This window comes from Rhinopithecus roxellana, chromosome 17 (genome assembly GCF_007565055.1).
Source record: "Rhinopithecus roxellana isolate Shanxi Qingling chromosome 17, ASM756505v1, whole genome shotgun sequence".
In the NCBI taxonomy this organism is placed as follows: domain Eukaryota; kingdom Metazoa; phylum Chordata; class Mammalia; order Primates; family Cercopithecidae; genus Rhinopithecus; species Rhinopithecus roxellana.
In genome coordinates this window covers 74,226,931-74,254,421 of record NC_044565.1, presented here as the reverse complement: position 1 = coordinate 74,254,421, position 27,491 = coordinate 74,226,931, and the positions used below count along the sequence as shown (strand labels likewise).

General features: G+C 39.2%; 1 protein-coding gene and 1 pseudogene across 6 annotated transcripts in view; both read right to left on the bottom strand.

Moving 5' to 3' along the window:
- SLC30A6 (solute carrier family 30 member 6) overlaps positions 1-27,491 on the bottom strand; it is a 54,791-nt gene that overhangs the window by 17,951 nt on the left and 9,349 nt on the right. For 2 of the 6 annotated variants that reach the window (XM_010388057.2, XM_030921057.1), the window contains 9 exons: positions 27,227-27,311; positions 25,987-26,029; positions 19,378-19,443; positions 13,755-13,835; positions 13,221-13,256; positions 12,189-12,283; positions 8,445-8,493; positions 8,009-8,128; positions 1,442-1,544 (listed from right to left, as the gene is read on the bottom strand). In XM_010388057.2, the coding sequence (XP_010386359.1) occupies positions 1,442-1,544; positions 8,009-8,128; positions 8,445-8,493; positions 12,189-12,283; positions 13,221-13,256; positions 13,755-13,835; positions 19,378-19,443; positions 25,987-26,029; positions 27,227-27,311 (678 nt within the window). Of the gene's footprint in view, positions 1-1,441; positions 1,545-8,008; positions 8,129-8,444; positions 8,494-12,188; positions 12,284-13,220; positions 13,257-13,754; positions 13,836-19,377; positions 19,444-25,986; positions 26,030-27,226; positions 27,312-27,491 lie in introns of those variants that run through there. The other 4 variants (XM_030921060.1, XM_030921058.1, XM_030921061.1 and 1 more) reach the window with 4 other exon arrangements.
- Positions 2,109-4,558, bottom strand: LOC104681705 (annotated as a pseudogene).

The window sequence follows — 27,491 nt, the reverse complement described above, 5'->3', positions numbered from 1 at the left end:
GGCAATGTGTCATTTAAAATTTTAAGTTTGAAATTTTAAAGTCTCACTAACTCAGTGGCAGGAAATAATAAAATAGTCATAACCAGATCACACAAAAGCCAGAGCACATTACTGAGGGAAAATAAATATCTAAAAAAAATTTCAGGCCAGGCGCAGTGGCTCATGCCTGTAATCCCAGCACTTTGGGAGGTTCAAGGTGGGTGGCTCACCTGAGGTCAGGAATTTGAGACCATCCTGGCCAGTGTAGTGAAACCCCAACTCTATTAATAATACAAAAATTCTAGCCATGCATGGTGGCACATAGCTGTAGTCCCAGCTACTCGGCACACTGAGGGAGGAGAATCGCTTGAATCCAGGAGGTGGAGGTTGCAGTGACCTGAGTTTAGCACCACTGCACTCCAGCCTGTGCAACAGACAGAGACTCCGTCTCAAAAAAAAAAAAAAAAAAAAAAAAAAAAAAAAAAATTTAAGTAACACTGTTTTCACTTGAAACATAATAATAATTTGAAATTTATGATTTTGTCACATTATAAATACAGGAGGATTTGTGCCTATTTTACAGGCTAATGGACTTTCATCAAGTTCTTACTATATGAATTTCAGAGATTATTGTTTGACTTCATTTCTAGCAGGAACTTCCAGTAACTAAAAATTTCATTATCTGTACTGTTAAAGGGAGGGCATTAACAAAACATTTTGTTTTGTTTTTTTGAGATGGAGTCTTGCTGTGTTGCCCAGGCTGGAGTGCAGTGGTACAATGTCAGCTCACTGCAACCTCTGCCTCCTGGGTTCAAGCAATTCTCCTGCCTCAGCCTCCTGAGTAGCTGGGATTACAGGCGCACACCACCATGCCTGGCTAATTTTTGTATGTTTTTAGTAGAGACAGGGTTTCACCATGTTGGCCAGGCTGGTCTCGAACTCCTGACCTTGTGATCTGCCCGCCTTGGCCTCCCAAAGTGCTGGTATTATAGGTGTGAGCCACCTCGCCCTGCCAAAAAAGTTTTTGTAATGAAAAAATATGGCTGGGCACAATGGCTCTCGCCTATAGTCCTAACACTTTGGGAGGCCATGGCAAGAGGATCATTTGAGCCCAGGAGTTTGAGATTAGCCTGGGCAACATAGTGAGAGCCCATCCCTACAAAAATTTTTAAAAACTAGCTGGGTGTGGTGGTGTGTGCCTGCAGTCCTAGCTACTCAGGAGACTGAGGTGGGAGGGTCCTCTGAGCCTGGGAGGTCAAGGCAGCAGTGAGCCGAGATCCCACCACTGTACTCCAGTCTAGATGACAGAGCGAGGCCCTGTCTCTAAAAAAAAAATAATAATAAATTAAATTAAACTAAAAAATAAAAATTTCATAATCTGGTAGAAGAACACATGCAACTTTTTAATCTGGTAGAAGAACATGGCTAACATTAAGCACGCACATTGGAAGAAGAACCTTACCTGGAGTAAGACTTTCCCACTGTACACACTCATGGGATACATAGTGCCAAATGTCATCAAGGCAATGGCTATAGCAGAGGCAGTGTCTACGGCAAAGTAATTACTAAAAGGAAAAAACAATTTTACGTTTTAAATTTATATCTCACTGAGCATATTACAACTAAATCTCCTGAACATTAATTATCTTAAACCAACAGGACTGAGCAACAGGACACAATTTTATCACAATTGGCTACTACTCGCAAAGAAACATTTCAAAGAAAAAAACCCCAGTTTTTAGAATTCTTTCCTGTCAAAGTTTAGTGGAAAAATAACTAATAATTACGTTAATTAGTAGGAAGAGGTATGATGAAAAAAATGTGGACATTTCTCCATTATGCATTTTTTGGTCAAACTACCTGTCAACTAGAAAGAGCTGAAATATATTTTTTTTGCTTGAGACAGACAAAAAACTTCAACTGGTAATTTTTTTTTTTAAAGAGACAATAAAAGGAGGGTTTTTAATTCACAGGTATAACTGGATAAGTAGATTTGTTTACAACCATTCTTGTGAAATACTTTTTAAAAAAATATGACCAATTTCTTTGCAAATAGTAGACACATACCTCAACTATGATGACCTAATTTTTGGTGGATAATGTACATGATTAGGCAGAAATAGGCAAGCTCATACTGGTAGATTAACCATCAAATAGTGAAAACTCTGTTTGTAGCTCCCACTTCTTGATCGATTTCTATTCCCACTTCATCTTTTACCACCTTGTCGACTTCCTAAGCGACTCCTTTGTCCACTCTGTCTACCTGACCGGCTGCCATATCGACCACTTGACCAGCCCGACTGGCCACTTGACCAGCAACTCCTCTGTCTGGAATTAGAGGATGTGTTTCCATCATAATATTCTTCAATTTCAGGTAATTTGGCTGGCACTGAGAGTATCCAGTCGGAATCATGCCACTCTGCCTGTAACCTTTCTGACTTAGTTGTAGGAACACCAGAGCAAACACCCACATTTCCTTTCAGGAGGCACATTCTGGTAATCTGAGACACTGCATTACTACTCAGCTTTCTGTTAAGTTCTTTTCAAGCACAGCTGACATCTTGTATTTCCTCTAGGCTTTCCAGAGTCATGGTCACAAATCCCTTATCAGAGGTGATCAAAGATCGTGGTTCAAAGATCTTGGCCCACCAGAAATGTGGGCCAAAGCTGCAGCCAATGCATCCACTGCCCCTTTCTCTTCTATCAGTACCTGAGCTGATGGCTGGAAAAAATCAACAGCAGCATAAAAAAAGGAAGCCAGAGAGCTTATGGCATCCATGCTTTTAGATTAACTAAATAAATTGTAGAAGGAACAGCTACACATTTAAAAGTAATTCCTGCTTTCTGTTCCACATATCTTAGTTGACCTCTTTCTCTTGGTTGATAAAAACATATACAAATCCCTGTCCATCCAGCTCTACCTGTGCGTCCAGAATGATGGCTATAGGACTCAATATCCTGAGAAGAACTTCGAATCACCAGGTCAACTTCAGGAAAGTTCAAACCACAGGCAGCCACATTGGTTGCCACCAAAACTTTAAAACTACCTTCTCTGAAGCCTTTTAGTGTAATTTCTCTTTGTGACTGTGCAATGTCCCCATGTAAACACTGGGCATTCTGTTTTATGTGTGGATTCATGGCCATTTCAGTTACATTCCTCTTGGTCTCACAGAAAATAATAGCCCTCCCTTCAGACCCACTGCAGACTTGAAGGACATCTCCAATAACTGCTGGCCTCTGAAAGCAATGACACTGGATGGCTAAATATTCCACAGTAGCTGCAGCCTTTTGAGTCATTTTTCTAACAAGGTCAACCTGTTCGTATCTGGATTTCATGCATTTTTTTGCAACTTTGTACACTCATTGTCGGTAAGCTGCAGAAAAAAGTAAAGTCTGAGGATTGTCTTCAGAATCAGTTTTGTAGGATTCATGAATAATATCTTCAACGTGTTCAGCAAAACCTAAATCTAACATTTGATCCACTTATCAAGCACAACGTGGCACAGTTTAGAAAGATCCAATCGGAGCTGGGCGCAGTGGCTCATGCTTGTAATCCCAGCACTTTGGGAGGCCGAGGTGGGTGGATCACGAGGTCAGGAGATCGAGACCATCCTGGCTAACATGGTGGAACCCTGTCTCTACTAAAAATACAAAAAAAAATTAGTTGGGCGCAGTGGCAGGCACCTGTCGTCCCAGCTACTCGGGAGGCTGAGGCAGGACAATGGTGTGAACCCGGAAGGTGGAGCTTGCAGTGAGCCCAGATCATGCCACTGCACTCCAGCCTGGGCAACAGAGAGCAAGACTCCATCTCAAAAAACAAACAAACAAACAAACAAAAAACTGTTTCTTGATTTCTCTGGAGTCTTTCAATCAAAGGGATGGCAAAAGAGAATGTCTTTCTTTCCTGTTCCCGTCCATGCTTGAGCTATTAAATCTTTTCCTTCATATACAGGACCAAAGGTCTTAACTAGAATAGGAAAGAGAGATGTTTCCTATTCAGAACTTCGACCTTTCAGAAATTTTACATTCTCTTCAGAAATACGAAAATTGGAGAAGGCGCCTTCTTTCTGCTCACGTGTTAAGGTCTCCTCTAGTTTATTATCACTTGATTTATGAGTAGAACTATCTAAGGATGATACTTGCTTTTTTTTTTCACATTCATCAATATCTCCATTCGGTAGATCTTTTCTTACTGACTTACGAGATTTAAAGAATTTATCTGAAAGTCTATTAAATCCTCCTTCAGTATCTCCATTTAGCTTCTCTTTCATTTTAGTTTTTTTTCATCTTGGGAGCATCCAGGTAATCTGTAACACCATTTTCTCTTGTTCCTGATTTCTCATCTGAGTCATAATGGTGCCTTGACTTCCTTCTGTCACTCCAGCACTGTGTAATGTGCTTTCAGCGTATCTTGTTTCAATCTTCTTAACAACCATATAAAGGAAGTACAGGTCCATAATCCATTATCTGAAATTGTGATATCCATAACGCCCTTTTGCCCCTCCTTCTTCTGGCTCTCAGACTCCTCCAAGGGTGCTTCCAGTTCCAAAATGTACCCCCAGAGGAGTTTCCCAGGCATTACTGGCCACTGCTGCCTCCCTCTGGATACAGTGGCCACAACCATCTACAGGCAGAGAAAACGTGAAAGGAAGTAGGGGCAGGGTGGCCGCTCGGCCTTGGCCACGTGTCACTCAACTAGTAATTTTTTATACAGAAAGATTAATGAAATATATCAGTAATTATATCAGTTTTCCAGTGAGTGATAATTATTTCCAATAAAAGTTCAAATTCCCCAGGAATTTCACCAGGTAAGATTCTCCAGGAATTTTTTATGGTAACACTGTAGCCAACATCAACAATTCAAACTGGCTGAAGTTCTACCAACAATACAGACCAAAATGCCAATAATTAAAAGCTGATTGTGCACTCTTTTCTACTTTTTCCCACATGCTGGGAATAGAAATGTGAATGAGACACAATCCTTGCCCTAGAAATAATAGGAGATACACATGTGAAAAACATAATGAAGCACTTCGGGCACTAAGGCAGAAATGCCTACAGTGTACCATGGCTACACCAAAGATTGAGTGACAAGGCTTACTGGGGTGGGGATAATCCAGAAAGGCCAAATATAAAAAGAGAAGGTGACATTTGGGCAGAGACTTCAAAGATGAGCAAGTGAAAGCTGCATGTGCAGGGGCATGAAAACCATCACCCAGCAATAAAACCACAAATGGTCAGGAATAGATAGATGGTTAGTAAGGTTGGTAGGGGCCTGATTACACAGGACTCTGTGTAATATAATTATATTATATATATGATAATATAACATATAATATATATGTTGATAATATATGATATGATATAATGTATATATATGATATATGTATAATTATATCATGATATATATTATACATCATTATTATATCATGATATAATATATTATATCATGATATATATTATACATGTATGTCTCATATATATATAACCTCCACCTCCTGGGTTCAAGCGATCCTCCTGCTTCAGCCTCCCAGGTGGTTGGGATTACAGGTGTGCATCACCATGCCCAGCTAATTTTTGCATTTTTAGCAGAGACAGGTTTTGCCATGTTGGCCAGGCTGGTCTTGAACTCCTGACCTCAGGTGACCTGGATGCCTTGGCTTCCCAAACTGCTGGGACTACAGGTGTGAGTCACCAAATCCAGCCAAATAAATAAATATTAATAAACAATTACACAAGGCTTGGAGATGAATTAGAAATGGCTTGGGGAGTGGTGAGAGGGGAGGAGGAAGGAAAAGTGGATATTTAAGGATGCACTAGAGTTCTTCAAAAAACTAAAATATTAGGGGGATGTAGGGGATGGTTAATGGATATAAAAATATAGTTAGAATAAATAAAATCTACTATTTGATAGCAAAACAGGGTTACTACAGTCAACAATAATTTATTGTACATTTAAAAATAAACAAGAACATAATTAGATTATAACACAAAGAAAAAATAAATCCTTGAGGTGATGAATACCCCATTTATCCTGATGTGATTATTATGCACTGTATGCCTGTATCAGAATAACTCATATACCCCATAAATATATATACCTACTATGTGCCCACAAAAATAAAAAATTAAATAAATTAGATAAATACAGAATTATCATATCATATGACCCAGTAATTTCACTTCTGGGTATATACCCACAAGAATTAAAAGGAAGGGGCCGGGCGCGGTGGCTCAAGCCTGTAATCCCAGCACTTTGGGAGGCCGAGACGGGCGGATCATGAGGTCAGGAGATCGAGACCATCCTGGCTAACACGGTGAAACCCCGTCTCTACTAAAAAAATACAAAAAACTAGCCGGGTGCAGTGGCGGGCGCCTGTAGTCCCAGCTACTCGGGAGGCTGAGGCAGGAGAATGGCGTGGACCTGGGAGGCGGAGCTTGCAGTGAGCTGAGATCCGGCCACTGCACTCCAGCCTGGGCGACAGAGCAAGACTCCGTCTCAAAAAAAAAAAAAAAAAAAAAAAAAAAAGAATTAAAAGGAAGGACTCAGGTATTTGTACACTCGGGTTCACAGTGGCATTCTTCACAATAGCGAAAGAAATGGAACCAATTCAAATATCCATTGATAGATAAATGGGCAAACAAAATGCGTTGTCTACCCATTATGCACTGGAATGTGATTCAGCGTTAAAAAAGAACGAAATTCTGACAGGTTACAACATAGATGAACCTTGAGGACATTATGCTAAGTGAAATAAGCAGACACAAAAGAACAAATATTACATGATTTCATTTCTATGAAGTACTTAGAGAAGTCAAATTCCTAGAGACAGAAAGTAGAATGGTGGTCTCCAGGGGCTGTGAGGAGGAAGAAAACGAAAGCTGTTTAATGAGCATGGAGTTTAAGAAAGGAAGGAGGAAAAAGGTTCTGGAGATGGATGGTGGTAATGGTTGCAGGTAACATCACTGAATTGTACACTCAATGTAAATAAAAAACTCTATGTTGGGATTACAGGCATGAGCCACCATGGCAGGTGGATCACCTGAGGTCAGGAGCTCAAGACTAGCCTGGCCAACATGGCAAAACCCCATCTCTATTAAAAATACAAAATTAGCCGGGTGTGATGCCAGGCGCCTGTAATCCCAGCTACTTGGGAGGCTGAGGCAGGAGAATTGCTTGAACTCGGGAGGCGGAGGTTGCAGTGAGCCGAGATCATGCACTCCAGCCTGGGCACCAAGAGCGAAATTCCATCTCAGAAAAAAAAAAACTCTATGTTATGTATATTTTAATGCAATTTAAAATAAGAATGCATTGGCATAAATGACAGTATTTTTCTTGTATCTCCCATTCACTGAGATGGGAGATACAAGAAAAAACAGTTTTGGAGTTAAGGGAAAACAGGTTCAGTTAAAGCAGACACATACAGAAGTCAGGAAGACACGTCTTTTGTAATTCAGTAGAGATGTGGGCTAGAAGTAAAAATCTGGAAATCCCACAGAAGTAGCAAACAAAAACAAATACTTGCATGTGATTTTAAAGGAAAATACACAAAACAGCAAGAAGAAGAAGGACAAATTCTAGTAAAGACTAATATTTAAAAGGTGGGTAGCCAAAGAATCATATGCCATAACATGTTAAGCTTAAAGCAGCTATAAAGCCTATTTCCTAAAAGGCTTTATTTTTAAAAAATTGTTTCACACCTACATCCTCTTCTCCTCCCTCTCTCAGCAATAGCAGCTGTGGTTCAGATCTCTTTCTCACTGTTCTCTTTTCTGTTTTACTCATCAGGTCAGCAGTAGGCAATTTAAATTGTTTTCCAGTCTGTTTTATATATGGTGGTAAGAAATACTTATTGAACCCAAGCCCCTTAAGTTTTCAGATGAAGACACCTAAGGAAAAGACGTGATCTAAGTTACACAGGTCATAAGCAAAACTGCTAGAAGCTTGACCACTATCCATCCTGCTGATGCCCTTAAAATTAAGGCCCCAGAAATCAAAACATACTTGACAACAATAAAAAATACTCACTTAATTTCAATGAGCATATATGTAATGCAAAGAGCAAATGCTCCAGCAAGATCAATCAAAACAAATGGATTCATTCGGGGAAGGAAGATACTGCTAAGTCCTGGAATAATTCCACACAAGCTAAGAAAAAACAAACAGAAAGAGTATCCATTAGCAGAACTCACATAAAACTGGTGACAACCTTGTAAAGATAATTTGTATTTTGGTACCACATAGTGTACTTCTTAAAGAAAGCAAAGAGGATTTGTGAACAAAGCCCTTTCACTTATAAAGTTCTCTTTTGTATCGTCAATTAAAAAGTAAAGGGAGAATAACAATCTGATCTGTGTGATTCATGTAGTAACCTCAGCAATGAATAATTTAAGTTCCCATGATAGATGCATTTCTTGTGTATTCCTTTAAATTATGCATATCATGAAACTCCATAACATCTTACCTTCGACTAAGATCTGCAACATGCTCTTGAAGCCAGCTCGTACTAGCAGCTTTAAGAAGAAAATACTTAAATTATCTATATAGAAGAAAATAAACCACTATCCGAAATATTTGAGTTCTTTAATTTTAAAAAATAAATTTGGCAGTGACTGAATAACATTACAAAAGAATATGCTACTCCTCAAATCTATAAATGTTTCCTCTTTTATGCCCTTATGCCACTAAGTCAAAAGCAGTTTCAACTATTATACAATATACAGTTGACCTGAAGGAATTAGTGAACTTAGATATTTCATTGTTACTATTAAAGATTCTTTATACTTTTTCTTTTAAGATGGAGTTTCACTCTTTTTGTCCAGGCTGGAGTGCAGGGGTGCCACCTCGGCTCCCTGTAACCTCCCTCTCCTGCGTTCAAGCAATTCTCCTGCCTCAGCCTCCCATGTGGCTGGGATTGCAGGCGCGTGCCACAACACCTGGCTAATTTTCTATTTTTAGTAGAGTTGGGGTTTCACCATGTTGGTCAGGCTGCTCTTGAACTCCGGACTTGGGTTTCACTATGTTGGTCAGGCTGGTCTTGAATTCCTGACCTCAGGTGATCCGCCTGCCTCAGCCTCCCAAAGTGCTGGGATTACAGGTGTGAGTCACTGTGCCCGGTGGTTCTTTATACTTTTAAGCAGAGCTTCCTAACCAGTGTGCTGGGAATGGACCATAGGTATGGGCTGAGTATCCCAAATCTGAAAACCAAAAATCCACAACTTTGAGCACCAACATGATAATCAAAGGAAATGCTCATAGGAGCATTATGAATTTTGAATTTTCAGGTTTGGGATGCTCAACCCATACATATAATTCAAAGACTCCAAAATCTAAGACAACCTAAAATGTGAAACACTTCTGGCCCCAAGCATTTCAGATAAGGGATATTCAAATGACGTACAAATTACTTCCCTCAACTCTCAAAAAAGCCAGGTGAGGACCTGGGTACCTACAAAGACACCTGTCAGTTACTATTCTTAGACAAGTAGCCTGTGTCTAGGCTCAAGAATCCTCTTCCATTTATCCCACAGTGCTACAGAAATATCCATTTTTAAAATGTGTACCATCATGTAAAAAAGATCGGCAAGACTTATGCAAAAGAAAAACAGTTGAGCAGTTAAGTAAGATGTCAGAATATCTGGCTTTAAATCATAGCTCTGCCTGTAACTAGATGTGTAGCACTGGGTAAGTAATTTAATCTCTCAGTGCCTTAGTGTAAAATGGGCATAATAAAAGTATTTACTTCATAAGGATAGAATTAAATGGGCTATTCTACGTAAACTATTTAGCAGTGCTTGGCATATAGAAAGTATTCAATATTATTTTCCACTTAAATTTCAAGTAATTTCACAAATCTTTTTTCTTTTTCTTTCTTTTTTTTTTTTTTTGAGATGGAGTTTCACTTTTATCACCCCGGCAGGAGTGCAATGATGTGATCTCGGCTCACTGCAACCTCCGCCTACCAGGTTCAAGGGATCCTCCTGCCTCAGCCTCCCGAGTACCTGGGATCACAGGTGCCTGCCACCATGCCCGGCTAATTTTTATCATTTTTTAGTAGACAGGGTTTTGCCATGTTGGCCAGGCTGGTCTCAAACTGCTGACCTTGTGATCCGCCTGCTTTGGTCTCCCAAACTGCTGGGATTACAGATGTGAGTCACCACACCCAGCCTTCATTATTTTTAAAGCCAGAGTCTTCCTATGTTTCCCAGGCTGGACTCAAACTCCTGAGCTCAAGCAATACAACCACCTCAGTCCCCTGAGTAGCTGGGACTACAGGCACATGATACTAAGCCCAGCTAATGTCACAAATCTTGATGTTTCTGGGAACCTTCATTTCCAGCTAATGAAAATATAAAGTAGGCTGGGAGCAGTGGCTCACGCCTGTAGTCCCAGCACTTTGGGAGGCTGATGTGAGAGGACTGCTTGAGCCCAGGAGTTTGAGACCAGCCTGGATAACACAGGGAGACTTTGTCTCTATGAAAAATAATAATAAAATAAAATAAAATAAATAAAGATATAAACTAGATAACTTTTCTGGAAATAAATTTGGCAATATACAACAAAGCCTTTAAAAAATACTGTATTTTTAATCCAGTAAATAATTCCTTCTCAGGGAATTTATCCTACAGAAGGAATAAAAAATGCAGACAAAGTTGATCTAAAGAGGCTGATTATAGTTATTTATAAAAGGAAAAGTTGGAAATGTATAAAATATTTTAAAATATTCATAACAGAATATTATGCAAGCATTAAAAAATCATTTACATTCAAAGAGTATTTAATGAGAAGCAATACTGAAGACATAATGCTAACAAAAAAGCCAGACATGGCCGGACGCAGTGGTTCATACCTGTAATTCCGGCACTTTGGGAGGCCAAGGTGGACAGATCACCTGAGGTCAGGAGTTCGAGACCTGCCTGGCCAACATGGGGAAACCCCGTCTCTGCTAAAAATACAAAAATCAGCCAGGCATGGTGGCACATGCCTGTAACTCCTTGAACCAAGGAGGCAGAGGTTGCAGTGAGCTAAGATTGTGCCATAGCACTCCTGCCTGGGCAAGAGAGTGAGACTTCGTTTCAAAAAAAAAAAAAAAAAAAGCCAGGCATAAAATTGTAATATATATAATTTTAAGTAAGCACATAAAATTATATGTACGTGTACATGCAAAAAAGTGACAGGAATAACATAGAAATGTTAACATATTATCTGTGGGTCATAAGATTATCAGTAGTCTTATTTCCTTCTTATGTCTTCCTGATCTTTACAGAGAAATAGTGTTTCCAAATCTTTGCACCATCTTAAAAATTTCTAGAGTAAGTGTTACAGTATTTTATAAATTATGAATTTTTTTCAAGAAATTCAGGTGATCATAAGCAACATTATTTATTTTTCTAATTCATGCAGTAATTCTTTAACTCATACAAACACAACTTATCTTCATAACATTCATGAAGTTGTTTAAACTTGAACGGGCATTTCAGAAAACTTTCTTCTCTTGACTGTCCTAGAGTGAGATCTAAAAAGATCCACACCTATCTGTGCTTCTCTATACTTCAAAGTGTGGGTCTGTGCAAACATCCCACTTCTGTTTTTACCTCACTTCTCCATCTCTTAGTGGCTAACTCTTTTGTGCGTTAGTGGGATTCCAAAACACTGAAATTATTGAAAAATGCCAATAATTTAGACTGCAAAAGTGAAAAATCGTCTGAAGTTGTAAACACTTCAGAATAAAAGAATATTTCAAAAGCAATAAAGTTTGGCTACTTGCAAATATATATGCCCATCCACCATTGCCAAAGAGAAGTTCCTGGGAACTTACTTTATTAACAAAATACAACTATTTTCAATTAGTATATCAACTATTCTAAGTATACTGAGACTTCTAAAATGCTTACAATGAGACTTTTCTTAGATAGATTACACATTTAAAATCTCACATTATTTGGTAAATGTAATTTTTCATCATCACATGATTTAATTTACAGGTCATTCCTGCCTGTTTCAAAATAATTTGTTATTTTAAAGCTTGAACTAATGAGATTTTGTTTTATAATTTTCCACTTAAAAAAGACTTGAGAACATTTGGGCTAGTTCTCTCTTCTCTTCAGAATATACTTCCTCATTGATTTGAGTGAATGCAACAAACAAAAGACTTGTTTTTATAAGAGATTAGTTGGATTTTTATATTAATAATAAATAAAAAACATACCTTCTGAGACATAAGCAAAAGGTTTATTCCGAATAGAAAGCATCGTGAACAGGTTGAAAGAAAGAGCCACAAAAGTACCAACTAATAATCTTCCCCTAAAAAGAATGATAACATTCACCTTTAATTTGTTCTTGGTATTATCAGTAGGTAATTTCAATACGTAGAGGGACTAAGAGGTGGGAAGGTAAAGTGGTCTGCTTTAATGATTTGGTGTTTCCAGATACAGAACCTGAACTTAGTTTCTAGCCCCATCACCCATGTCCCATCTACTGTTGCTCCATCTTACAAAGGATAAGAAAGGACTTTTAGCATTAACAGTATCTTCCTACAGGTAAACGCTGTTATAAATTTGTATAAATGTTAATGGTATTTGTTTTATGATATGCTGGACAAATCAGACTTTTCGGAATTAAACTGATCAGAATAGATAAGGTCCATATAGCTGGCAACTATGCGGTTGAGAAATACAATTGTTTTTTCATATATATGATACATACAATTCTCTTTTCATATATATATGAAAATCACATAGTTGCAATATATATGAAACATATATATACATTTCTTTCTTTTTGGAGACAGGGTCTCACTCTGTTGCCCAGGTTGGCCTTGAACTCCTGGGCTCAAGTGATCCTCCTGCCTTAGCCTCCCAAAGTGCTGGGGTTACAGGTGTGAGCCCCTGAGCCTGATCCAATTCTCTTTTCTATAGGTGCTATGAAAAGATTTTGAAGGTCAAATTTAAAATTACAGAAGACTAGGGGAAGCTGGCTTAGTGCTTCCTAGGTTTGGAAATAATGAGAAGCCTGAAGCCAAGATAGAAAGGCCTTCGTGTGCAGTATAAAAATATTTAGAACTTGGGAACTGTTAAGGGTAAAGAAATGGAGTCTTGGTATTTGGGAATTTTGTTTGTGAAATACCAGCAAAAACTTATGTTGCCACAGTCTGAACTCTGACATTGGCCAACTGTTTAATAATACATCAATTAATAATTAAGAATCAATAGTAAATTATATATCGAAAATAAAATCTCACGTGTGTATCTCGGGCTGTTCCAAAAAGCGTTCTGCACTAAAAGAAATAAAAATGTATTAAATAAGTCCTATAAATTATAAAGTTAAAAAGCTTTATTAAATATATCATTAACCCACCTTAAAGTTCACAAAATCTTTTAATATTACAACTATTAACTATTAGCAGTGATGAGGCAAGGAGACTCACAAATTATCCTTTTTAGTTGTTTTCTTTTTTCACAAATTATCCTTAATATGTAATGTCAATCTTTCTCTGCCAAGCCGATTTCAATGGGTTTGTAATAAGCATCAAACATGCCTGACTGAATCTCTGTTTCATTCACAACCACTTCTCATTCAATTTAGTAGCATTAAGGAAGTAAAAAAAGTGAAACAGACGAAAATGTCTGAAACATAAAAAAACTGTACTATCAAAACTCCAGCCCTGTTCATCTAAATTTTCATACCCTTGAAAGCAAATGTGTCTGACGGGTTTCTTTCATGTTCCCAAAGGTGTCATAGGTGAGATTTAGAGTAATATCATATACAAATGTACCTTTCTTTTAATATAAAGAGAGCTCCCAACTGTGCCAAGACTGTGGAGGCAAATACAGCCAGGACTTCTAATCTTTCAAACCTGCAACCAAAACATTAATTAGATCATCACAATTCTTTCAATTCACAAACCAGTCTCTCTAGAACACATTTACATTCATTTATTTGCTCACTTAATACACATAGGTGCTGTCTACTATGAGCCAAACACTGTTAGAGCAGATTAGGGTTTCTAGAAGAATAATAAACAATGAAAATCACAGATTCCAAAGAGTACCTATTTGTGTAATTCCCAGGACCCAGAAGAGAGAGCACCTTCAGCCCATGCCAAAGGCTTTCTCTTCCCAGAAATACTTTAAAATTATTAAAAAAAAAAAAAAAAAAAAGACAATTACCAGGACCCACTTATAGTCCTTATTTTTCTAGAAATAATCACAATCATAATAATAACACTTAATTGACCCATTGTGCATTAGACACCAGGGTACTTAACATATTACCTCATCTAAACCTCCCAACCCCTTTTTAGAATTACTTTATCCACTTTTTTCTTTTTTTGTTGTTGTTGTTGTTGAGATGGAGTCTCGCTCTGTCGCCCAGGCTGGAGTGCAGTGGCCGGATCTCAGCTCACTGCAAGCTCCGCCTCCCGGGTTTATACCATTCTCCTGCCTCAGCCTCCCAAGTAGCTGGGACTACAGGCGCCCATCACCTCACCCGGCTAGTTTTTTGTATTTTTTTAGTAGAGATGGGGTTTCACTGTGTTAGCCAGGATAGTCTGGATCTCCTGACCTCGTGATCCGCCTGTCTCGGCCTCCCAAAGTGCTGGGATTACAGGCTTGAGCCACCGTGCCCGGCCCACTTTTTTCTTTTTTTTGAAGAGATGGGGGTCTCGCTATGTTGCCCAGGCTGGACCCTGAACTCCCAGGCTCAAGTAATCCTCCGAGCTCAGCCTCCTGAGTAGCTGGGACTACACACTTGGCTCACTTTTTTTTTTCAAACAGATAAGAAATTCAGGACATAAAAAAGAAAAGTAACTGTTTAGAGTCATATAGCTAGCAAGTAGAAGGTTTTCAAACTCAGACACTCTGACTCTAGAGTTCATATTTTAACCACTTATTATACTGCCTTTCATTTCTATACATAACTACAGTGACATTATGAGCATATTTTATAATCCCTAGACTATAAGCTAGAGGCCAGGAACTGTTGTTTTAGTTTTTCCTGCAACACATGGTCTAACGGTATGCAATATTTATGGTAAGTATAAATGCTTAAAATGTTTCAAGAAAATAATCATGGAGGCACAGAAAAAATTAAAAAAATTAAGGCTGTACATCACATTGTTATGTGTAAGGGAAAAATGTTGGAATCAACAATATAACACTATATATTACTAAACAAAAAAAGTATTTATTGACATGGAAAAAGGTGAGTGAAAAAAGTAGGTTATAATAGAATACAAATTAAGTGTTTTTTCCAGCTACTGAAAAAATAAAAAGGAACAGGAAAAACCGCATGCAAATGCACCAACATTATTTGTGGAATTTGAGAAACTGATATTAAAATGCATATGGAACTGCAAAACGTGAAGGAAAGCAAAGATAATCTTGAAGAAGAACGAAGCTGGAAGATTTATACTACCAGATATCAACAGGTATTTCAAAGCTGTAATAATTAACATAGTACAGTACTAATCCAAGTACAAATACACCAAATTGTACAGAAAAGAGAATCTAGAAACAGGCCTACACATATATAGTCATGATTTGTGAAAAACGTGGCACATAAAAGCAATAAAGAAGAGCCAGTTGCGGTGGCTCACACATGCAATCCCAGCACTTTGTAAGGCCGAGGCAGGCACATCACTTGAGGCCAGGAGTTCAAGATCAGCCTGGCCAACATGGCGAAACCCCATCTCTACCAAAAATACAAAAAATTAACTGGGTGTGGTGGTGTGCGCCTGTAATCCCAGGTGCGTGGGAGGCTGAGGCATGAGAATTGCTTGAACCTGGGAGATGGAGGTTGGAGTGAGCTGAACTGCGCTACTGCACTCCAGAATATGCCTTTACTCCTGCTTTACACCATACCAAAAAAATCTATTCCAACTGGATTGTAGGATTAAATATGAAAAATTGAACAGTAAGGCTTCTAGGTGATAACAGAGCAAAGTGTCTTTATGACCTGGGGGCATGCCAAGATTTCTTAACAAATACACAAAAGGACCAACCCGAAAAAATACATTTAATTAAAAAAAATTTTTTTTTTTGAGACGGAGTCTCACTTTGTCGCCCAGGCTGGAGTGCAATGACACGATCTCGGCTCACTGCAACCTCTGCTTCCCGGGCTCAAGTGATTCTCCTGCCTCAGCCTCCCAAGTAGCTGGGATTACAGGCACCCACCACCATGCGTGGCTAATTTTAGTATTTTTAGTAGAGATGGGGTTTCACCATGTTGGCCAGGCTGGTTTCGAATTCCTGACCTCAAATGATCCGCTCACCTCACCCTCCCAAAGTGCTAGGATTACATGTGTGTGCCATCGCGCCCGGCCTAAAATTAAAACTTTTATTCATCAGAAGATACCATTAAGAAGAAGGGCAACTAAGAGAAGGAGAAGATACTTATATATAAAGAACTGTTACAGATTAATAAAGAAAAAGGGAAAATGGTTAAAAGATTTTTAACAAGCATTTTAAAAAAGAGGTGATCTGAATGGTTAATCAACATATGCAAAGGTGCTCAATTAGTCGTAAGGAAAATAACTTAAAAGCACAATGAAGCCGGGCACGGTGGCTCAAGCCTGTAATCCCAGCACTTTGGGAGGCCGAGACGGGCGGATCACAAGGTCAGGAGATTGAGACCATCCTGGCTAACACGGTGAAACCCCGTCTCTACTAAAAAATACAAAAAACTAGACGGGCGAGGTGGCGGGCGCCTGTAGTCCCGGCTACTCCGGAGGCTGAGGCGGGAGAATGGTGTGAACCCGGGAGGCGGAGCTTGCAGTGAGCTGAGATCCGGCCACTGCACTCCAGCCTGGGCGACAGAGTGAGACTCCGTCTCAAAAAAAAAAAAAAAAAAAAAAAAAAAAAAGCACAATGAAATACTACTGCATACCATAGAATAGCCTTTATAAAAAAGATAGTAACAGCTGGGCACGGTGGCTCCATACCTGTAATTCCAGTTACTTGGGGTGTGGGAGGATCGCTTGAAGCAAGTTCAAGACCAGCCTGGGCAATATGGTGAGACCCCTGACTCCAAAAATATGTTAAAAATCAGCCAGGCATGGTGGGATGTGCCTGTAGTCCTAGCAACTCAGGAGGCTGAGGCAGGAGAGTCACCTGAGCCCAGGTGTTGAAGGCTACAATGAGTTATGATAATGCCACTGTACTCCAACATGGGCGATAGCCTGGCCAACATGGCAAAACCCCGTCTCGACTAAAAATACAAAAAATTAACTGGGTGTGGTGGTGTACGCCTGTAATCCCAGGTGCCTGGGAGGCTGAGGCATGAGAATTGCTTGAACCTGGGAGATGGAGGTTGGAGTGAGCCGAATTGCGCTATTGCACTCCAGAATATGCCTTTACTCCTGCTTCACACCATACCAAAAAAATCTATTGACGCCTGTAATCCCAGCACTTTGGGAGGTCGAGGCAGGCGGATCACGAGGTCAGGAGATCGAGACCATCCTGGCTAACACAGTGAAACCCTGTCTCTACTAAAAATACAAAAAACAATTAGCCGGGCATAGTGGCGGGTGCCTGTAGTCCCAGCTGCTTGGGAGGCTGAGGCAGAAGAATCGCTGGAACCTGGAAGGCAGAGCCTGCAGTGAGCCCAGATCATGCCACTGCACTCCAGCCTGGGTGACAGAATGAGACTCTGTCTCAAAAAAGAAATAAAATTAAAAAAATAAATATTTTTTAAAAATTCATTTTGATTTATGACTTGATTTATGAAAATCCTTTAAAATTTTATATTTACTTCTTCTCATTGTTTAAGTAAATAAAACCTAATTTTATTCAAAAGAATATAGTCCCAATGAATGGTATGGTGGAAAAGAAGAGTAAGTTTGGTCCAAAAGTTTCTTTACTAAAGTAAAATTCTTTGGTTGATATGCCTCTTCAGCTAAAAATAATAAAGTAAAATTCTTTCAAGTTGTTTCCTAGAATCTAAAAGGAACTCACGTTTAAATACATTTTTAAACCTTTAATATAAAAGATTATTTCCTTTCAACTTTCAGTACTTTTTTTTTTTTTGAGACAGGGTCTTACTCTTGCCACCTGTAATGCAGTGATGAAATTACAGCTCACTGCAGCCTCAAACTCCTGGGCTTAAGCAATCCTCCCACCTCAGCCTCCCAAGCAGCTGGGACCACAGGTATATATCACCATGTACAATAATTTAAAAAACTTTTTTGTAGCGACAGGTCTCACTATGTTGCCCAGGCTGGCTTCTAACTCAAGCAATCCTCCCGCCTCAGCCTACCAAAGTGCTAGGATTACAGGCGTGAGCCACCGCACCTGGCCTCAGTAATTTTTAAAATTATGGAAACAAGGCCGGGCGCGGTGGCTCAAGCCTGTAATCCCAGCACTTTGGGAGGCCGAGACGGGCGGATCATGAGGTCAGGAGATCGAGACCATCCTGGCTAACACGGTGAAACCCCGTCTCTACTAAAAAAATACAAAAAACTAGCCAGGTGAGGTGGCGGGCGCCTGTAGTCCCAGCTGCTCAGGAGGCTTAGGCAGGAGAATGGCGTGAACCCAGGAGGCGGAGCTTGCAGTGAGCTGAGATCCGGCCACTGCACTCCAGCCTGGGCGACAGAGCGAGACTCCGTCTCAAAAAAATAAATAAATAAATAAATAAAATAAAAAATAAAAAGTAAAATTATGGAAACAAATCTCAAATTATTTGTTGATCCATTGCTATCACAAATCCAGTTTCAGATGAAAATCCATCTTTACCACTGCCTAGTATTAAACTATATCACATTTATTTAACATCTAGAAGATACACTAACATGAAAATCCTTTGTACTTGCTCTAGCTAAAATAAATTCCCAAAATATTAAAGAACTTAATGTGAACTTTAAATATTTGCTTTATAAAATGTAAAAAACCTAATGTGAACATTTTATTTTAATATGATTTATACCTTAAATATTTATGTTTCTTGGAAGATGCTTTTCTATTTTCTTTTGTTTTTTTGAGACGGAGTCTTGCTCTGTCGTCCAGGCTGGAGTGCAATGGCACGATCTTGGCTCACTGCAACCTCCCCCTCCTGGGTTCAAGCGATTCTCCTGTCTCAGCCTCCCAAGTAGCTGGAAGTACAGGTGCACACCACCACACCTGGATGAATTTTGTATTTTTAGTAGAGATAGGGGTTTGCCATGTTGGCCAGGCTGGTCTCAAACTCCTGACCTCAGGTGATCTGCGTGCCTCAGCCTCCCAAAGTGCTGGGATTACAGGGGTAAGCCACTGTGCCCAACCTATCTATTTTCACTATCTGATCATCATTTCACTAAGTACACAGCATTTATTTTCCAGAAATACTCTAGCTAGCTCTTTATTGTCTACTATAAATAATATCTTAGTAGTCATAAGTTAGCAAAAAATAAAATAATTTGAACTTACCCAAATGAATAGACAGGGCTAGGTTTCCTCATTGTTACCCAGTAACTTATTAAACATGTCATTAAACTAAGTAAAAAGAAAAATAAATTTAGTGTTAGAACTAGAAGAGAACATGTGAAGAGAAATTAAGTTTTCAGAATTCCTAAGTGGTTGAAAGTTATCCGTGTTTGCACAGACTAAATTAATAATAAATTACTCTAATAATTTATTAAGACAATTAATTCTAGTAGTTTACCATCTAATCATAGTGAGTATCTGAACATGTGGCATACTTGTAAGATTTTAACATGTGAAGGAACAGAATAAAGTTATAATACATCAAGTCAGTTAAGTAGAACCTAAACTCATACTGCTACTATACAATGTTATCCACCCTAAATGGTTTCTGTAACTGAAAATGCTAAAAAATGACACATACAATTTTAACTTTGATACACTTCATCTTTGTTAAAAGTTAAACTAAATATTAATAATACCTTGACAACATTTTGACTGAGATAAAATTATGTTCATTTTCCAAGTGTAGTAGAGAGATTTATTTTGGCACCGCGCCTGGCTGGGAACTGGTATGTTCTTAACATGACCCTACTCCCTGACCACAGCTGACTCATCCATAGACAGGCACCTGACGCATGTAACCTAAGCTGGGTCAAAATGCTGCTCTGGATTTGGAAGTAGGATTTGGAACTGGAACCAAGGCATTCCAGGCTTAATTTGGCTGCTTTATTGAATGATGGAAATGCAAATTTGAAAATTTGGAGCAGTATTTATATTTCTATCCCCGGATTTGGGAGTAGGGAATGCTGACCTACAGGAAGAAAATAGCTCAACAATGTCCACACACAGGGAACAGAGATGACAGATAAAGAAAAGTTTGATTCTTACAGTGGAGCCCAGCTAAACCTCTGCCCTCAGATTCCATTAACACCCCTGAATCTGTAGAATTAAGTATCCTACACCTTTGCTCCCCCAGTATAGCTCCAGTGGAAGTCTGATAGCTACAATCAAAGGAGCCCTAGCTAACTCCTTGAGAGTACTTCACACTCATGACAGGGTTCATATAGTGTGCTAACCTCACTTCCGATTCATGTAAGTAGCAAGAATATGGTATTTACATTGAAGTTAAGCAAATCATCTAGGTTGGTTTTGAATGGATGGATGATTTTTGAAGTTGCATTGGATAAAGGCAGCCAAATGAGTTTCTGCAGTCAGAAATATACAATTAGGCTGGGCATGGTGGCGCATGGCTGTAATCCTAGCACTCTGGGAGGTCAGGGCAGGTGGATTATTTGACAGCCCAGGAGTACAAGACCAGCCTAGGCAACATGTCATGCCGTGTCACCACAAAAATATGCAAAAATTAGCCAGGTGTGGTGGTGAGTACCTGTAGTCCCAGGTACCCCAGAGGCTGAGGTAGGAGGATCGCCTGAGCCCAGGAGATTGCAGCTGCAGTGAGCCATGACTATGTCACTGTACTGAGCCTGGGTGACAAGAGCAATACCCTGTCTCAAAAAAAAAAAAAAAGAAAAGAAAAACGAAATATACAATTGAAGCTTCAATCATTAATTAATTAATTAATTAATTTATTTTTGAGACGGAGTCTCACTCTGTCACCCAAGTTGGAATGCAGTGGCACAATCCTGGCTCCTGCAACCTCTACCTCCCAAGCTCAAGCAATTCTCCCACCTTAGCTTCCTGAGTAGCTGGGATTACAAGAGTGCACCACCATGCCCACCTCATTTTCTGGTATTTTAGTAGAGATGGGTTTTTACCACGTTGCTCAGGGTGGTTTCCAACTCCTGAGCTCAGGGAATCTGCCAGCGTCGGCCTCCCAAAGTGCTGGGATTACAGGCGTGAGCCACCTCGCCCGGCCAAAGCTTCAATTATTAATTGTAAAATTTTTCTTCATAAATAATACTCTATAGATATTTGTTACTAATAAGAAATCTGAAAAATTCAGTGTCTAAACATTAACTTTTGAAAATTTTATCCTTAAAAATGGATAAAAATCTCTGAAACTTTATCTACAGTTCATCACTTTTAAGATTTACAGTTCGAAACCCCGTCTCTACTAAAAAATATAAAAAACTAGCCGGGCAAGGTGGCGGGCGCTTGTATTCCCAGCTACTCGGGAGGCTGAGGCAGGAGAATGGCGTAAACCCGGGAGGCGGAGCTTGCAGCGAGCTGAGATCCAGCCACTACACTCCAGCCTGGGCGACAGAGCGAGACTCCATCTCAAAAAAAAAAAAAAAAGATTTACAGTTCATGATGTTTTTTCACATCTTAATACTCCTCAAATCAGGGTTAGTCTTACAACTTACAGTACATCACAGCTGAATTAGTAGCATTTTTCTTGGGGACACATAAAATAAGTATTTGTCTTAAAAAATTGTTGATATCTAATGTTTGATGAAATATGGTACACTAACTGAACTTACTTCCCATTACTACATAAATCTAAAAATCAGCACCCATTTATCAACAAATCATTCAATATGTTTGATTTTATTTATATGCATAAATTATTTTAATTTCCATAGTTTAATAACACCACTTTGGTATTAATGTTCTCTATTAAAATATATTTCTACACCTCTTTGTAAAAACAGTAGCATTTATTAACAATAGTCTAAAATCAGATAACCACTTTCTTCTGTGTTTGGATATTAATGAAGCTCTAGATGAATCTAAATCACACCTTTCATCTGAAACATTATATATCGATAGCTAACTCATATGGCAGATTATGAGCCTCTAAAGAAAGAAACTTCTTCACATTAAATGAAAAGATTTTCCTTATGAACCTTAAGACATTAGGGAAACATCATTACTTTAGTTTTAAAATTTTACTATTTTTATTACCATTAGTTTATTATTATCAAATATGGTTGGGAACATTAATAATTATTCCCCAAAGTAACTTTTTAAAGTGTATGAATGGGCTGAGCGCAGTGGTTCACGCCTGTAATCCCAGTACTTCGGGAGGCTGAGGCGGGAGGACCACCTGAGGTCAGGAGTTCAAGACCAGCCTGGCCAACATGGTGAAACCCCATCTCTACTAAAAATACAAAAATTAGGCGGGCATGGTGGTGGGCACCTGTAATCCCAGCTACTCGGGAGGCTAAGACAGGAGAATCACTTGAGCCCGGGAGGCGGAGGCTGCATGCAGTGAGCCAAGATCGTGCCACTGCACTCCAGCCTGGGTGACAGGGTGAGACCCTGTCTCAAAAATAAATAAAATAAAATCCTTTTTTTTTTGAGACAAGTATCAGTCTGTCACCAAGACCCAAGACTGGAGTACAATGGTGCAATCATAGCTCACTGCAGCCTTAACCTTTTGGGCTCAAGTGATCCTAATGCCTACTATTCAGTGAGTAGCTGGGATTACAGGTGTGTACCACCACACTCGGCTAATTTTTAAAATTTTTTGTAGAGATGAGGTTTCACTGTATTGCCCAGGCTGATCTTGAACTCCTGGGCTCAAGCGGTCCTTTCACCTTGGCTTCTCAAAGTACTGGGATTACAGGCATGAGCCACTGTGCCTGGTCTATAGGGTATCTCTCTGTCACTGAGGCTGGAGTACAGTGCTTAGATCACAGCTCTCTGCAGCCTCAAACTCCTGGGCTCAGAAGTCCTCCTGTCTCAGCCTCCCAAAGCACTGGGATTACAGGCATGAGATACCACTCTTGGCAGTAACATACTTAATCTGCTTTTATTTATTTTTAAATTGGCATTTTATTTATATAATTAAAATTCAAAATTTACAAAAGAGATATATAGTGGGAAGATTTTAAATTATGTCTCCCTGCCAGAGTCTTCCTCCTTAAAGACACCTATTACTATCAGTTTCTTGTTTATCCTTCCTATGTATATTTATGCAAATACAAGCAAATGACTGTAGTGTGTGGATGTGTAAACATGCGTGTATTCTTACTTTCCCCCTTTTTAATGCAAATTGCAGCATACTATATACATTGTTGTATATCTTGCTTTTTCCCCTCATTAGGACCTCTAAACCATAAAATGCTTTGGCTTTATTGTTTAAGGCTACATAATATTTAATTACATAGATAAGTGGGTTCCCTATACCCAGCAGGATCGGTTTCATCTGTTGCTAGAAATGCAAATTCTTGGGTCCTACCCTAGGCCTTCTAAATAAGTAACTCTGGAAATGGAGCAATATGTATTTTAACAAGACCTTCCAAGTAATTCTGATGTATGGTCAAGTTTGAGAATTCTATGATATATATGTACCAAAATATAGGGTATACATGCCCCATAATTTATTTCATCATTCACATACTGATTGTTTCCAATCTTTTGTACTGAATAACCTCATATGCAACTCATTTTTAACCACAGGAATGTATCTGTAGCATAAATTACTAGAAAAGGAACGGCTATGTTTAAGGTTATGGGCATTTCTTTTTTTTTTTGAGATGGAGTCTCGCTCTGTCCCCCTGGCTGGAGTGCAGTGGCGTGATCTTGGCTCACTGCAAGCTCTGCCTCCCGGGATCATGCCATTCTCCTGCCTCAGCCTCCTGAGTAGCTGGGACTACAGGCGCCCGCCACCGCGCCCGGCTAATTTTTTGTATTTTTAGTAGAGACGGGGTTTCACTGTGGTTTCAATCTCCTGACCTTGTGATCCGCCCGCCTCGGCCTCCCAAAGTGCTGGGATTACAGGCGTGAGCCACCGCGCCTGGCCGGTTATGGGCATTTCTAAATTTAATTGATATTGCCAAACTGCCCTCGAGATGCTGCACCAATTTATATTCCCATCAGCAATGTATGAAAGTGCCTGTTTCCAGCCAGGACAGGTAGTTCACGCTTGTGATCCCAACACTTTGGGAGGGAAAGGCAGGAGGATCACTTCAGCCCAGAAATTTGAGACCTGCCTGGGCAACATAGGAAGACCTCATTTCTACAAAATATCAAAAAATTAGGCAGATGTGGTGGCACAAGCCTGTGATACCACCCACTCAGGAGGCTGAGTTGCATCATTTGAGCTCAGGAGGTAAAGACTGAGGCTGCAGTGAGCCGAGGTCAACCCACTACACTCCAGCTTGAGAAAAAAGAATGCCTGTTTAGCCAAAACAATCCTGAAAAAGAACAAAGCTGGAATATTCACACTTTCCAATTTCAAAACCTACTACAGAGCTGCAGTAATCAAGACTGATGGTACTGGCATAAAGGACAGACATACAGATCAATGGGACAGACCTGAGAATCCAAAAACAAACATTCAAACATTCACATTTACAGTGAACTGGTGTTTTTTGTTGTTGTTGTTGTTTTGGTTTTTGAGATGGCGTCTCACTCTGTTGTCCAGGCTGGAGTGCAGTGCCGCGATCTCAGCTCACTGCAACCTCTGCCTCCCAGGTTCAAGCAATTCTCCTGCCTCAGCCTCCCAAGCAGCTGGGACGACAGATGTCCACCATCATGCCTGGCTAATTTTTGTATTTTTAGTAGAGACGGGGTTTCACCATATTGAGCAGGCTGGTCTCGAACTCCTGACTTTGTGATCCGCCCTCCTCACCTTCTCAAAGTGCTGGGATTACAGGCATGAGCCACTGCGCCCAGCCGAATAAAGCCATCTTTTTAAAAACAAAAGAGCACGTGTTTCCCTAACACACTCAACAACACAGCTATACTCAAATTTTTTAATCTTTCCCAACGTGACAGGCAAAACAGCATCTCGGAGTAATTTTAATTTGCATTTCTCTTACTGTTAGTGAAGATGAGCAACTTTTCAAAGTGTCATTTATAGTTCCTGTTCTGTAAATTCTCTGTATGTATTATAAATTTTTTTCTTCCTTTTCTTTTATTGGGTCTTCGTCTTATTAAATTGTAGGGCCCTTCAAATATTAGCAAAATTAGTCCTTTGAGGTATGAATTGCAAATATCTTCTCAGGTTATTCTCTGTTTATGGTGACATTTGCTACCTAGAGTTTTTAACTTTAATATAATCAAATTTATAAATGTTTTGTTTTTCGTTTTTTGAGACTGAGTTTCACTCTTGTTGCCTAGGCTGGAGTGTGGTGGCACAATCTCGGCTCACTGTAACCTCCGCCTCCTGGGTCCAAGCGATTCTTATGCCTCACCCTCCCAAGTAGCTGGAACTACAGGCACAAGCCACCATGCCTGGCTAATTTTGTATTTTAGTAGAGACGAGGTTTCACTATGTTGGCCAGGCTGGTCGTAAACTCCTGACCTCAAGTGATCCACCCGCCTTGGCCTCCCAAAGTGCTGGAATTGCAGGCATGAGCCACCCCACCCAGCCTCTAATTACTGTTATGTCTCTAACTATTGTTGTTTGTGTGTTTGTTCTATGTTGATAATCTTACTTATTTAGATTACTTTCCTTTAAGCAAAGAAAACTTCTTCATAATCTACTTTTTCTCTCCATAGATTTACCTGTTCTGGACATTTCATATAAATGAAATCATACAATATGTGGTCCTTTATGATTGTCTTCATAGTATAATGTTTTTATTGTTTTCTTATATGATATCAGTAGCTGCTGTTTTTATTGCTGAATTGTATGGCTATACCACATTTCTACCAAATTCCTTATTGGCTCCAAAACATTAAGATTTCCTAAAAACTTACCTAAAAAGATCAAAAATGGTCAGGTAAGTATAGGCAGTTAAAGCTGCAAAACAACCAAAAAAATGATTAAAATATTACTGACCCCTCTAAAAAAATACAGCAAGTCACCCAAATTATTTCTACCAGGGGTATCCATCACCAAAAAACCTTTTGAGTCACTGGCCAACCTGATATATTGCCAGTTATCTAGTAAATTTGATCAATATATGTAGCCAAAGTTGGTTGGTAGAAAAGCTTACCACCCAACCTGATTTCTCCATTAGGAAAAATGAAGCAATGAATGTTAAAAAGCCCTGTGACCATTTTTCTGCCTGCTTCTGTAATCTCAGCACTATTTCAAATGTATTGTTTGAATAACAGAACAAAAGAACAATGCATTAACAAACACAAAAAGTTAAGATACAAGAAAAAATTACAGGACTCCCTTTTTTTTTAAGGATTTTAAGGAAAAGCCAATAAACCTAAAAATCTAACTTATAAATTGTATAAACTAAAGTTTTAATCTATTACATTAAAAACAAATCTCCAGCTGGGCGCGGTGGCTCACACCTCTAATCCCAGCACTTTGGGACGCCAAGGAGGGCAGATCATGAGGTCAGGAGATTGAAACCATCCTGGCCAACATGGTGAAACCCCATCTCTACTAAAACTACAAAAATTAGCTGGGCCTGGTGGTGTGTGCCTGTAATCCCAGCTACCTGGGAGGCTGAGGCAGGAGAATCGCTTGAACCAGGGAGTCGGCAGTGAGCCAAGATTACATTCCAGCCTGGCAACAGAGTGAGACTCCGTCTCAAAAAAAAAAAACAAAAAAACAAAAAAACAAAACAAAAACAAATCTCCAAATAGATTTAATGATTTTTTTTTTTAATAACAGCTTATTTAAAATGGAAATGGCCAGGCATTGCGGCTTACGCCTGTAATCCCAGCACTTTGGGAGGCCGAGGTGGGTAGATCGTTTGAGCTCAGGAGTTTGAGACCAGCCTGGGCAACATGGTGAGACCCCATTTCTACTTTAAAATATATTTTAAAAGGAAAAAAACTTAAAAAAGAAAAAAAGATACAATGCTAACAAATGAACAAAGTTTTATAGTTTACAAGGAAGTTTTAAATATATTCCCTTATTTAAATCATTTGAGTTAAATACATTTCAGAATATATTCTATATAAGATATACCTTTATTTCCAATGAGAAAAACAAAAGTGAAAATAACAACTCCATAAAAATACCAAGGTGACATACCTATACTATTAGTAGAACTGCACCACATAAGCAGGAAGCCAGTACATATCAAGTTTATTACACCAAAGAGCAGTATCTTCCAGGACTGTGAAAATAAAAATCACTCTTATGTGTACACAAGTGACAAATTTCACAGGGTCTGCTCAAGTTGCTATAATTTATACTCTGATATTCAAAGGAATAAATGTAACTTCCTTCAAAAAGTCTGTGTCACACTTTCCACATCTACCAAAAGTGTCATCAGCTAAGTTATAGTATACAAATT